This window comes from Bos grunniens, chromosome 6 (assembly GCF_055505025.1).
Source record: "Bos grunniens cultivar Pamir isolate PY7600 chromosome 6, Bosgru_T2T1.0, whole genome shotgun sequence".
Taxonomy (NCBI): Eukaryota; Metazoa; Chordata; class Mammalia; order Artiodactyla; family Bovidae; genus Bos; species Bos grunniens.
The window spans coordinates 61,496,080-61,510,319 of record NC_141170.1 but is presented as its reverse complement, the minus strand read 5'-3'; the positions used below and the strand labels follow the sequence as shown (position 1 = coordinate 61,510,319).

Sequence of the window (14,240 nt, the reverse complement as noted above, 5' to 3'; positions counted from 1 at the left end):
GAGTCATATATCAGGACTGAAAGTGTTTTAAAATATGTAAAATAGGCAAAGAAAACCTAAATAAACATGAGAAAAGGGTAATGGTTTGTACTCAATTTTATTCACTTTTTTCTTCAATGTTTAAAGAAAAATTATGTTATAGTGTACTATTTTTTAAAAATATAAAGTTAATTAACCTCAACATGGAGATCTAAATGGATATTAAGTTCAGAGTCTGTTAATGACAAAAAAAAGAAAAATACATTCTGTTCTACAGAGAATTTAAGTCTCCAAGGCAAACTAATAAAACTAGGTTATAAACTGTTAAGAGCCCCAGGTACCTATTTAATCCTCCAGCTGTGGTTTTGGCACGGGCTGGAAGCTAGAGAGGTCACTGTGTGTGAGGACCCAGGGAAATCAGATGTCTCCTGGTGGCCAAGGAGAACCAAGGCCACCTAAGGATGAGGTCACAGGAGAAATCAGAGGTGACAGACGAAGGCCCTTACAGGGAGAAGAGTGAAGAATAAGAAAGACAGAAGGCAAAGAACTGGGGAGCGGAGGAGAAAGAATGAAATCAGTGCTTTGATTACTCCACTGGTAATCAAGGCAGCAGAAACTAAAAAGCTACTTTCCAAAAGGAAAAGGACATAATTAAAAAAGAAAAGAGGAGTCCTAGAGTCTGTGAGTGTGGGAGTGAGGAAATTATATAGTCTGTTTCCTTCAGGGGCCCACAGGTTTCACCTCGGCTGTAATAGGAGAAAAGAGCCCACTGCTGGCACCATCCTGCCACAGGCCAGCTTGATGACCCTTAGGTGACTTTCTTACCCTCTGGGCCCCTGTTTCCTCATCTGCAAAATGGGGTGGTAACACGGCTGACTTCATAAGGTAGTTTGGATAATTTAATGCACTAATATTTAGAGTTCTATAAAATGCCCCAGCTGTATATGTTATCTCTTTGAAAGGAGGAAGTTTATCGTTCATCTTTCCTGACACCAGGAAGAAGCAGTGACAGTACACAGGTATGGACTCTGATGTCAGAGGCTAGAGTTCAAATCTCAACTCTGCTACTTGCAGCAGGGTGACACTGGCAAGTCAGTTATGTGCTGTAGACCTCGGTTTCTCAACAATAAATTGGAAATGATATATCAGAATCATAGGGCTCCCAGAAAACCCTTAGAACAGGCCTGGCAGTTAGCAAGCATTCAGTGCCAAATATGAAGTTATACAAGAGAACTTTAGCCCCCAACAAAGTGTTCACAGCTGACACTTCACACCACTCACCTCTCAGTAACCCCTCATACAGCACTCACTCACTCAGCAGCTGCTTCAGCTCTCAGAAGCCCAGGTCCCACAGGTCTCCAAGCTTCCAAAAGCCATGAAGGCAGTTTCTTTCTCTTTTTTTTTCCCCCCAACTTTTTATTTTGTATTGGAGGGAGTGATAATCACTCAGTCTTGTCCGACTCTGCGACCTCATGGAATGTAGCGCACCAGGCTCCTCTGTACATGGAATGCTCCAGGCAAGAATACTGGAATGGGTTGTCATTTCCTTCTCCAGGGGATCTTTCTGACCCAGGGATAGAACCCAGGTGTCCTGCATCGCAGGCGGATTCTTTACCATCTGAGCCACCGGGGAGGCTGTATTGGAGAATAGCTCTTTAACCAAATCGTGATGGTTTCACGCAGACAGGAAAGGGACTCAACCATACATATACATGTACATGAAGGCAGTTTCGACTGTGCAAGACCCAGGAGAAATGAAGGGCCATCCACACCTTACTCGGTGCACTTCTGTAATGGCTGGAGCTTTTACGCCAAGAACAAATTTCTGTACTTCTTATGCAAATTAAAATCCACTTCTTTATGCAAAAGAAATATGCACCACTGAGTCCTCAAGAATAGCATCACCAACTACTGCTCCCTGAAGGAAAAGTGAAAAAAAGTGAAAGTGAAAGTCGCTCAGTCATGTCCGACTCTGCGACCCCATGCACTATACAGTTCATGGAATCCTCTAGACTAGAATACTGGAGTGGGTAGCCTTTCCCTTCTCCAGGGGATCTTCCCAACCCAGGGATCAAACCCAGGTCTCCTGCATTGCAGGCGGATTCTTTACCAGCTGAGCCACAAGATCTGTTTTATCTGTTTTATAAAACAGATATTGAATCCAATTGATTACTGTCTTTTTTGTTATTTTAAACATCATCCTATTAAGTTAGATCATCTGGTTTTCAATCCTGGAGAAACTGAAAGCGACAAACTAGAAGAGAGGCAAGGCAATGCTGAATAGATGCAAGAGTCCCATGCAGGGCGGCACTACTCCCTAACCACGTGACCAACCACTTGGAGTCTTCCTTTCTTCATCTGTAAAGTGGGTATAATAATATCAACTCCAGAAGAATACTGTGAGGATTAAATGATATTATGCACATGAAGCACCTAGATCAATGCCAATATGTAAAGTCCACTCTAAAGAAAAAGGAAAAGTATGCTGAACCATATGAAGTTGCTGCTTCTCTAGGTCAGAAGCACTGACTGCAGCCTGGGCCAGGCAGGTGCTGTGGTTAATAGTGAGGCTATGGGGACACAGGATCCCAGGGAGGGGCTTGGAACAGAAGGCAGGTATTTACTGAGCAGCATGGAGGGATTTCAACTTTCAGACAAAGGGCTCAGCTGCGTCAGTGCATGCAGCTTGAGACAGTGTTTACCAGGGCCCAGAGAGCGCCCAAGGAAAACATTTTGTTTTACATTCCCATGAGAATTCAAAGCATAGGGCTATTGGATATGTTGGCTGAAAAAACTGTGACCTAAAAGTTATGCACAACCTAAAAGTTGAAAGTTATGTTTTATTCAGTAGACAAATCTGGGGACTTAAGCTCAGGAGGCAAGACTCTCAGATAACTCTGAGAGACTGCTATGGAAAGACAAAGGAGGGAGCCAAGATGTACAAGAATTTTTGCAATAAAGATCAGGTAGTCAGAACGTCACTGTTACTGTTAATAAAAGAAAACCAGACATCCCAAGTCAAGGAATTCAGCGCTTTTCCATGTATGGGAAGATGTAAGAGTCTGGGCTCACTGAAATCATTCCTTTGATGTGCACCTCAGCTATCTGGGGCCAGCATCCAGTGTTTTCACAGCCTGAGTTTCCTCAGGACTCATAGTCAGGGAGAGGCTGTAGTCTGATGGCTGCTGGATGGCAGGCATTCTCTCCCTCTTGGGTTGCCTCAGGGTTCACCACTGTGGCGTGTAATGGACGGCTTGATGGCTATGACTTTCTTTGTTTACTGATATGAGAGGTGGCATTTTTAGTTCACAGGTATGTGGGCAGGAGTGCCACACGCCTCAAAAGTCACTTGGGGTGTGGTATCTTGTGGAGACAATCACCAGTGTTTCAGAAAAATGACCCTGATTTATCTAATCAGGGTTAAACTAATTTAAGAAGACAGGGGTTTAGGACACATTTCAGAACGGAAAAAAACGCTTAAAGTCATTAAAGCTTAGTGGTAGTGGTTTAGTCGCTAAGTCGTGTCCAACTTTGTGACCCTTTGGACTGAGCCCAACAGGCTCCTCTGTCCATGGGATGTCCCAGGCAAGAATACTGGAGTGGCTTGCCATTTCCTCCTCCAGGGGATCTTCCCCACCCAGGGACTGAACCTGGGTCTCCTGTATCACAGGCGGATTCTTTACTAACTGAGCCACCAGAAAAGCCTAGACCTTTTAAAAGCTTTAACACTTAAGAACATATCATAGAATAGGTGAACTCATAGAGGCAGAAAGCAGAGGAAGGGTTGCCAGAGGCTGGAGGGGAAGAGGGTGGAGAATGGGGAGTGACTGCTCAGTGCATACAGAGTTTGGGATGACGACAAGATTCTGGAACTAGATACTGGTGATCTTTGTACACTATTGTGAACATGTGTGTGTGAGTGTGTGTGTGCTCAGTCGTGTCCGACTCTTTGCGGCCCTGTGGACTGTAGCCTGCCAGGCTCCTCTGTCCATGGGATTTCCCAGGCAAGAATACTGGAGTAGGTTACCATTTCCTTCTCCATTGTAAATGTACTTAATGCCAATGAATTGTACATTTTAAAATGGGTGTAACAACAAATTCTATGTTTAGTGTATTTTACCACAGTATTTTTAAAAGCAGAAAAAAAGGAATAGATAATATTTGAGTGCTTATTATACCAAGCAGCTTCTGTGTAATATGTCACAATAATACCATGAGGTAAATATTATTTTAGAGGAAGAAACTGAGGCTCATGAGGTACTATGACTTTCCTCCAAATCAAGGCGATGCCAGGATTAAAAGGTAAGCCTCCAGGGCTGACTTGGCAACACTCAGACCCACTGACTCTTAGAAAACTCACTTCTGTGAAACTCTCCTGATAAGATAATGCTGGAAGCTGGGCTATTTGTGAGCTTAGGTGGAAGGTGCTACCAATAACTTCAGAAACATTGACAGGAGAATCCATACAAACTCTCTGAAGCAGGTTTTTAATAAAACATGTGAATAATGAATTGTTCTGGGCACTAAAACAGCCATACCTTCGTTTTTCATGATGTATTGGACAATCTGCCCAACGGTGTCACTGTTTTCATTTACACTGTCGTTCAACTCTGAAAGAGAAAGGGGAGGGGAGGACAGGTTACAATTGCTCACCCGCATCAGGTCAGAGACACACAGTCTCAGAGCCTAAGACTTCTCTGAACAGTCTCCAGAAAGCTCAGCTGATGACCCATGGTGCTAAGAGCTCTGCTTTCTTTTAACCTACCTTTCTCTTAGCACACTCTTAGCACACGTGACTGAAAACACACAGCGACTTTCTCAGCAGAACAGGTGCAAACTGCCCATCAATATCTTCTCAAGTCCAGACACAGGCTTAATTTCCAAGATGTCTTTATCAGTCCTTACAACTATTACTCTCTCTCAACTATTACTCCTCTCTCATCATTTTGTTAAACTCAAAGGGGAAATGGAAAGAATAAAGATAACTAAAATAAAAACTTCTTGGATTTTATTTTCATTGTAGATATACCATATACAGAGTATTAATTTATTTCTTAAATTGGGTAATTATTCATCTCTCTCTTCACAAGACTTTGAAATATACTTCCAAATGATCTAAATGTTGGCCATGGTTAATTACCTACAAACTCAGTTTACTTTGAGAGACTCTGTACATGGGATAGTCTTTAGGAAAAAAAAAAGTCAAACCTTCAGTCTAAAACTGATTCCTTATCATTCGCTTCCATAACACAAGAAAGAAAAAGGAGGGTTGACCTAGAAATCATGGTGTGGTATATTACCCATGTAATCTGGAAAAGTGTCTTCTCCACCCAAGCCACTCCCTCCCCATGAACACGCACGTCCAGTTAGACAGTGCACATGCTGACCACTAAGCCAACCTACACAGCGTCTGCAGAGGATGAGAGAGAAAGGTCCCGCTTTCTGTTGACAAACATTCAGCCTCGGTTTGCTCATAAACTCACACATGACTCATCGTGCAACTGTGCTCACTCCCTGCCTCAAAGGTCAGTGGGGGTGGGAAAAACCAACAGGCCAGCAAGCTGGCAAGGAATGAAGAAGCTCCCCAACTCTGCCCGTGATCCCACTTGAAGGGTGACCTACCCCAAATGTCACATTTCTGCAAAAACTGCCCTTTGAGGTCTGAAAAGGATAAGCAGAGTTACCAACTATTCCCCAAGGCCCAAAAGGATGGTTGAAAAGTACATTTGTGGTGAAAACAGGGCTTCACCTCTCAGGGTTTTCAAATACAATCCAGAAACTCCATGTGAGGAGGAAATGCTGAGACACTCTGAGGTCAATCCAAAGGTACCAGCTCTTGTCATTTTTTCATTGCACTGTTCACACAACCATTTACTTAATAAACATAAACTCCAACCTCATATTAGGTTGGTGCAATAGTAATTACAGTTTTGGACCCTGATTTTAAATCATTATAACTAGGCTCAAACACACCTTTAGTAGTCAAAATAGGAGCCATTACACTCAAAATATTTTTGCCAAAGAGAAATAAGCTTGTTTATTCTTGTACCATAAAAATCCGTGCTTCAGGATTTGATGAACTCTTGGAAAGCATTTTCTAACTCCTGTTGGTTGTGAAAGCATTTTCATTTTCCCTGCAAAAAGTTGTCAAGATGCTAGAAGAAGCAGTAGTTAGTTGGCTACTCGGCAGTATGGCAGATGAGACAAAACTTTATAGCCCAATTTGTTCAACTTTTGAAGTGCTGGTTGTGCAACATGCAATCGGGTGTTGTTGCATCTTTTTTGTTGACCAATGTCAGCTGCACGTATCAGTTTTCAATGCATCTCATCAATTTTCTGAGAATACTTCTCAGATGTAATAGTTTTTCTGGGATTCAGAAAGCTATAGTGGATCAGACAGACAGAAGACCACCAGACAGTGACCACAACCTTTTTTTGGTGTGAGTTTGGCTTTGGGAAGTGCTTTGGAGCGTCTTCTCCATTCAAACACTGAGCTGGTTGTCTCTGGTTGTTGTATAAAATCCACTTTTCATCGTATGTCACAATCTGATCGAGAAATGGTTTGTCGTTGTTGCATAGAATAAGAGAGGACGACACTTCAAAATGACAGGTTTTTTTTTAATTTGCAGTCAGAGCATGAGGCCTCCCCCTTATCAAGCTTTTTCACCTTTCCAATTTGCTTCAAAATACCAAACGACATAGAATGGTCAACATTGAGTTCTTCAGCAACTTCTCCTGTAGTTGTAAGAGAATCAGCTTCAAAGATCTTCTCAACTGGTTGCTGTCAACTTCAGATGGCTGGCCACTGCGCTCTTCATCTTCAAGGCTCTCGTCTCCTTTGCAAAATTTCTTGAACCACCACTGCACCGTACGTTCATTAGCAGTTCCCAGGCCAAATGCGTTGTTGATGTTACAAGTTGTCTCTGCTGCTTTCTGACCCATTTTGAACTCAAATAAGAAAATTTTCTGTCTAACATAATTTCCATAGTCTAAAATACATATAAAATAAGCAGCAAGTAATAATTCATTAGCAAAAAATACAAAGCATACACATTAAAATGATGTTGAAGAAAGTATTCTAATATCAAATGGCAAAGTTCAACAATGCAAAACCACAATTACTTTTGCACAACCGAATCAATTTTTAAAGATTAACTCCCCTAGCAAAAGTAGCAGCACAAAAATGGTGAGACCTATTCAGTTTTCCTATTGTTCTTATTAGAATCTAATTCAACAGCAACAGTAAGGGTTACTATATGAAAAAAGTGAAAGTGTTAGTTGCTTAGTCGTGTCCGACTCTTTGTGATCCTATGGACTGTAGCCCAACAGGCTCCTCTGTCCACAGAATTTCCCAGGCAAGAATATTGGAGTGTGTAGCCACGCCCTTCTCCAGGGGATCTTCCCAACCCAGGGATCCAGTCCCAGTCTCCTGTGTCTACCAGTACTGCAGGTGGATTCTTTACCGTCTGAGCCAGGGAAGCCCAAGGGTTAATATATACTGAGTGCCATTTGTGACAAACACCAAATGTATCTTCTCTCTAATTTCACAATACTCTTACAAGGTAAAGATTATTGTCCTCATTTAAATTAAAATTTTAATTAAATTAATAAAATTAAAGTTAAATTAAACATAGCAGTGATTTACAGCATATTAATTGCCCAAGGCCACAAAGTCAATAAGAGTAAATTACTTCGTAGTTATTTAATAAATGAAAGCAAAGTTTCTAACTCTAGGTGTGGTTCCTATAATATTTAAAATGATGCTATACCATAGCATCTGCCTTTAAGATGGATCATTTTGTAAAAGTGCTGGTGAGGGTGTAGAGAAAAGGGAACCCTTGTGCACAGTTGGTGGAAATTTAAATTGGAACTGCTTCTATGGAAAACAATATGGATGTTCCTCAAAAAATTAAAAATAGATCTATCATATGATCCAGCAATTCCATTTCTGGGTATATACCCAAAGGAAATGAAAACAAGAAGTCAAAGTGGAAAGATATATGCACACCCCACTCCAGTACTTTTGCCTAGAAAATTCCATGGACCAGGGAGCCTGGTAGGCTGCAGTCCATGGGGTCGCTAGAGTCAGACACTTCTGAGCGACTTCACTTTCACTTTTCACTTTCATGCATTGGAGAAGGAAAAGGCAACCCACCCCAGTGTTCTTGCCTGGAGAATCCCAGTGACGGGGAAGCCTGGTGGGCTGCTGTCTATGGGGTGGCACAGAGTCAGACACTACTGAAGTAACTTAGCAGCAGCAGCATGTTTACTGCAGAATTATTCAAACTAGCCAAGATATGGAAATACCCTAATGTCCATCAAAGAATGAATGGATAAAGAAGATCCACTGATCAGTAGTCAATGAGAAGAAATAGATGTTTTTCTGGAATTCTCTTTTGTTATAATCCAACAGATGTTGGCAATTTGATCACTTGTTCCTCTGCCTTTTGTGTACTATACTTATCAAATTTACAGAGAGACTAGAACTGAATGATTCCTACCCTAAAAACAACTGACAATTACGTGATAGAGGTGTTAAACATCACTACAAGGGCAATCATACTACAATATATACATGCACCAGAATAACGTGTTGCACACTTTAAATTTACATGATGTTATTACATCAAATATATTTTGATGAAAAAAAGATGGATCATTTGCTTTACAGAGACAGAAAACATACATGACTCATTTCTTATTAAAAAATTGTCTGCACTCACATGCCCACAAAAAAAAATAATCCAGATTTTTACCTATCTTTTCAACCTTTTCTCCTTCAACGTCTTGCTCAGCTTCTGTTGTACATCGATAGCCTTTCTTCTTAAGCAGGTGGCAAATGAGGACGCCAAAGAGACCCATGACAAAGAACACAGGGACAAGGGCATATGCGATGTATTCCGGGTGTCCATTCCCATTGTTGTTCGTGGGTGAGGGCGTCGTCTCGGTTTTGGAGGGTAACGGGTGGCTGCCACTATGATCTGAGGAAGAAACATACACAGCCGCATCAGATGTCTACTGGAGACAAGGAACATCTGACAACCTTGGGAAATGTCCCTGTTAAATGTGAGCCTGTTTCCAAAACCACAGGTCAGGCAGAGGCTGGCGGGTCCGGCAGGACAGGCACATGGGCTTGAGTTCCTATCCTGACCCTGCTACTCATAACCTGGGCCCCCTTGGGGTAATTTTTTTTTTAAAGCTCTCCAAGCTAGCCTCTGCTTCTTCATCTGTGAGATTATCTATACATCGTGGAGTGAACGCACAGTTTCAGCAAAGGGTGCACATAGAGTACACACACCATCACTAGGTGGTATCATAGCAGAGTCCTTAGCGGTTAAAAGCACAGACTCAGGAGACTTGGGGTCAAGTCCCAGCTCCACCACTTTGCAGCTGTGTGACTCTGGACAATGACTTAATCTCCATGCCTTGGCTTCTGATGAACAGACATACTAACAGTACCCAACCCACCCCTCAAGGCTTGTTATGAAGATGAAATAAATGAACACACATAAAACATCTAGAACCATTTCTACAGCAAAGCAAATGCTCAACTACATGGCAGGCATCGTTTTAGGCATTTGTAACTTACCACTGAGCAAAACAAAGACCCTTGTCCTCATGGAGCATATGTCCCAGAAAGATTTAGTAAACTGACTGATCTAGTGCATGAAAAAAGAGAGACAAATCCAGGACGCATCAGGTTTTGGCCTAGGGGCACACATATAAAAATGGAAGCACGCGCATTTGCGTATTTGCTCACCAACCCAAATTATCATTTACGGCATGACTGTTGTATGAAAAGCACCAGCTGGGAGCTGGACAGAGAGTGGAAAACAAGACAGCATGCCCAGTGCCAACTTGGAGCCTGTAGGGTAGCACTGGAAACGGGCACTAAACACCTGGGCAGGCATGAGAGACTGGGAGAAGGTATGCACGGGGCACTAAAAGAAATAGGAACAGTGGGCACCTATTTTATGACTTCAGAAACAGTGCAGCTGGGAAGGGGGCATCTACGGGGGAGAAGGAGCCATTTGCTTCTGGACACGTCAAAGTTCCACATGGACTTACACCAGAAGCAGCAGGATATCTGGGCCCACGAGTGTGCCAGGATATACAGGGAACTGAGTCACCTCCATGAAGGAGTGAGAGGGAGAAACATCCCAGCTCATACAATATAAGATTCTACCAGTTAAGATAACGGAGAAAGAGCCAACTGTGTGGAAAATCAGCAAAGTATCAATTCACACACACAAGATGAAAAGGGAGTTATCACACAAAGGAGGGGGTCAGGAAGGATGAAGACTAAAGGAAAATGTGGGGTTTGACTGAAATGAAGTCTCGTTATTTGGGGTACTCAGATTCTGAAGTGATACAATGAGGTTTTCTGCATCACAGAGATTTACACATATTGCTTAAGAAACCCAGAAACTGGGAATCTAGATGCATTTAACTACAAACTCTCTCGAGAGTATTTTGGTGGGGAAAAAATGATCACATGAGGACAAATACCAGGTGTGAAATGACCACATTTCATCACTGCAGCAAACAATATCAAACAGAGACCACAGGACAAAGGGCTCCCTCACTTTCAGATGGAAATAACCATTATCTCTGCCCATGAAAGGAAACTGCTGGTTTCTCAGGTTTTATATTATCATGAAACCTCTAGAATCTGGGGATAAGCTACATATTTATTCTGATTTCTCTCCCAAGAATATAATTAAATGGATGAATGAATAAAAAAGAGTACACACACACACTTCCCTAAATATATGCAAACATATCATCCAAATTAGGGTTTAACATCAAGACTTAATTTCAGTAAAACCAGAAATATTTAACTCCCTTAGTAATTCTAAGCATTTTATTTATTAATTCCTTTTTAAAAACATATTCCATGCGACAGGAATAGCTAAAGCAGGCAACATGTTAAGACTGAAAGAGTTTTACTCAGAATCATGGTCAGTTTCAAGCTGGAAGCGATAAATTCTGTTTAGGAAGCAGCAGAAACAGGAATGAAAGCAGGGGGCTCAGACTTGAAGCCAGGCGGCTCCTCCCGAATCAGGTGGTTAAGAATGTGTATTCATCATTAACTTGACCTCTAGGAAACCCTTGAAAATACTATGAATTCACAGTTTGTGATTTACAGACAGGTGTCAGTCATTTAATCTCATAATTACCACACCATGGAAAAAGCCGAGGAAGATACGACTCTAAATTAGTGAAACATGAATTACAGAGATGCACTGTAGCTAAAAGGTCAGACTGCCTAGCATAAATAATTGCTTGGCCACTAACTAGGCATGTCACCTTGAATAAGTTTTTTAACTGCTCTGTGCTCAATTTTCTCATCTGTAAAATGGAATCAAAATGATTGTACCTCTCTACAATGGTTTCAAAACGTGGCCCCAAATTCTTTGGCAGTCATTGTTTTAAGCCACTAAGTTTTGTGGCAATTTTTTATATAGCAAAGTAACTGGAAGACTATTTGTTAAATTCACTGTAAGGATTACCCACATTAATGTGTAAAGCACTTAGAGTATTTAGGAAAAGATAAGCACTATAAAAGTGTTTATTCTTGGGCTTCCCTATGCTCAGTTGGTAAAGAATCCGCTTGCAATGCAGAAAACCTGGGTTCGACCCCTGGGTTGGGAAGATCCCCTGGAGGAGGGCATGGCAACCCACTCCAGTATTCTTGCCTAGAGAATCCCCATGGACAGAGGAGCCTGGTGGGCTACATTCCATGGAGTTGCAGAGAGTCAGACATGACTGAACAACTAAGCACAGCACATAGAAGAGTTTAGTTATTATCTTGATAGAACTGCACTATCCAATACAGTAATCACTAACCACAAACAGCAATTTAAATTTAAGTCAATTAAAAATAGATAAAATTTAAAATTCAGTTCCTTAGGTGGACTAACCACATTTCAAGTGCTCAACAGTCATATGTGGCTAACTGGTCCATATTAGAGAGGTCAGATAAAGAACATTTCCGTCATCCCAAGAGCCTCCTGATAAAGGTAAAAGAGGAGAGTGAAAAGCTGGCTGAAAGCTCAACATTCAAAAAACTAAGATCATGGCATCCATTCCCATCGCTCCATGACAAAAAGTGGGGAAAAAGTGGGAACAGTAGCAGATTTTATTTTCTTGGGCTCCAAAATCACTGCATATGGTGACTGCAGCCACAAAATTCAAAGACGCTTGCTTCTTGGAAGAAAAGCTATGACAAACCTAGACAGCCTATTAAAAACCAGAGACATCACTTTGCCAACAAAGGTACATACAGTCAAAGCTATGGTCTTTCCAGTAGTCATGTATGGATGTGAGAGTTGGACCATAAAGAAGGCTGAGCACTGAAGAATTGATGCTTTTGAAGTGTGGTGCTGGAGAAAATTCTTTGAGTCCCTTGGACAGCAAGGAGATCAAACCAGTCAATCCTAAAGGAAATCAACCCTGAATATTCACTGGAAGGACTGATGCTGAAGCTGAAGCTCCAATCCTTTGGCCACCTGATGTGAAGAGCTGACTCAATGGAAGGACCCTGATGCTGGGAAAGATTGAGGGCAAGAGGAGAAAGCGGTGACAGAGGATGAGACGATTAGATGGCATCACTGACTCAATGGATGTAAGTTCAAGCAAACTCCAGGAGATGGTGACAGATAGGGAAGCCTGGCCTGCTGCAGTTTATGGGGTCGCAAAGAGTCAGAGGCGACTGAACCAGTGAACAACAAGAAGTTATATTCTACAGCCCTGTTATAGACTACAAAGAATCACTAAAGAGCAAAATGTTGACTGGAGAATCCTTGTTATCTACCTCAGCAATTTAAGAATAACTTTTAAATCACAAAGTAACTATTCACAATTAATGCCTAAGATACTGGTTAACTTAGGTAGGCTTAATTGTTTCTTCAATTTACACTAATAATCTGCTTAGAAACACCATGTCCATCTTTTGTCTTCATCCTTAGCTGACTCATATTTGAATTCTGAAAAAAAATGAGTCCAAATTAATAGCAAAGTTTGTTGTAACATTAATTATAAAGAGTCAAAAACAGCAACAACCACATGTTTGACAATGGGATAATAAAATATCTAAGTCAACCATTGTCTATCCATTTGATGGAATAATATGCACCATTTAAAACTATTCATGAAGAGTTTGTGAAGATATGGGGACATACTTATTGTCTAATAATGAATTTTAAAAGATGGATTCAAAAACCATACATACTGTAGGATCAAACTAGTAAAAAAAATAAATAAAGTACATGAAGGTATAAACTACACGAAGAAATAACCAAAACAGTAAGTGATTCTGGGTAATTGAATAATAGGTTAATTATTAATTATATTTTTATGCTTTTCTGTAATTTGTAAAAATTCTTATATATGTATTATATATGTACCAAGGTGGTAGACACTTTAAAGAAAAAAAGATATAGAGCAGAGGTTGTGAGCCATTTGAGAGTCATGGATCACCGATCCCTTTGTAAACCTGTTGGATCCTATGGTTCCTATTTCAAAATTGTGCCTCCAAATTCTGTAAGCTCTGGACCCTAAGTTAACAGAAGTGCAAGTGAGTTGATAAAGATGATGCCCAAGCATCTGCATGAGTAACACAGTGAACACTGATGCCATTTACTGAGATGAAAAATATCTGGAAAAAAAAATCAAGTTTGAATGGTGCAATGGGTTGAATTTTGCCTCACTCTCAATACATATGTGGAGAAGGCAATGGCAACCCACTCCAGTACTCTTGCCTGGAAAATCCCATGGATGGAGGAGCCTGGTAGGCTGCAGTCCATGGGGTCGCAGAGTTGGACACGACTGAAGAGACTTAGCAGCAGCAGCAGCAGCAGCAGCAATACATATGTGGAAGTCCTAACCCCAAGTACCTGAGAACATGACCATATTAGGATACGGGGTCTTTTTACAAAGGTAATCAAGTTAAAATGAAGTCTTTAGGTTGGACCCTAGTCCCATGCAGCTGTTGTCCTTTAAAAAAAAAAAAGAAAATCTGGAGGCAAAAACATTACATGAAGATAGAGATTAGAGTGATGCTTTGGAGAAGCCAAGGAACACCAGAGATTGCCAGTAAACCACCAGAATCTATAACAGAAACATGGAACAGACAGACCCTCACAGCCCTCAGAAAGAGCAACCCTGCTGACACTCGTCTTGGAGTTCCAGCCTCCAAAACAATAAGACAATGAATTTCTCCTTTTTAAGTCACCCAGTGTGTGGTGTTCTGTTACAGG

General features: G+C 41.2%; 1 protein-coding gene across 8 annotated transcripts in view; it reads right to left on the bottom strand.

Annotated features, from left to right (window-relative positions):
* RELL1 (RELT like 1) overlaps positions 1-14,240 on the bottom strand; it is a 95,940-nt gene that overhangs the window by 47,083 nt on the left and 34,617 nt on the right. For 6 of the 8 annotated variants that reach the window (XR_015165494.1, XR_015165495.1, XM_086406178.1 and 3 more), the window contains exons 2-3: positions 8,736-8,960; positions 4,518-4,589 (exon numbers count right to left, since the gene is read on the bottom strand). Coding sequence is in view for 6 of the 8 variants with exons in the window: in XM_086406178.1 (XP_086262304.1) it covers positions 4,518-4,589; positions 8,736-8,960 (297 nt within the window). In the remaining 2 variants the exon portion in view is untranslated. Of the gene's footprint in view, positions 1-4,517; positions 4,590-8,735; positions 8,961-9,568; positions 9,713-14,240 lie in introns of those variants that run through there. The other 2 variants (XM_086406179.1, XM_086406180.1) reach the window with 2 other exon arrangements.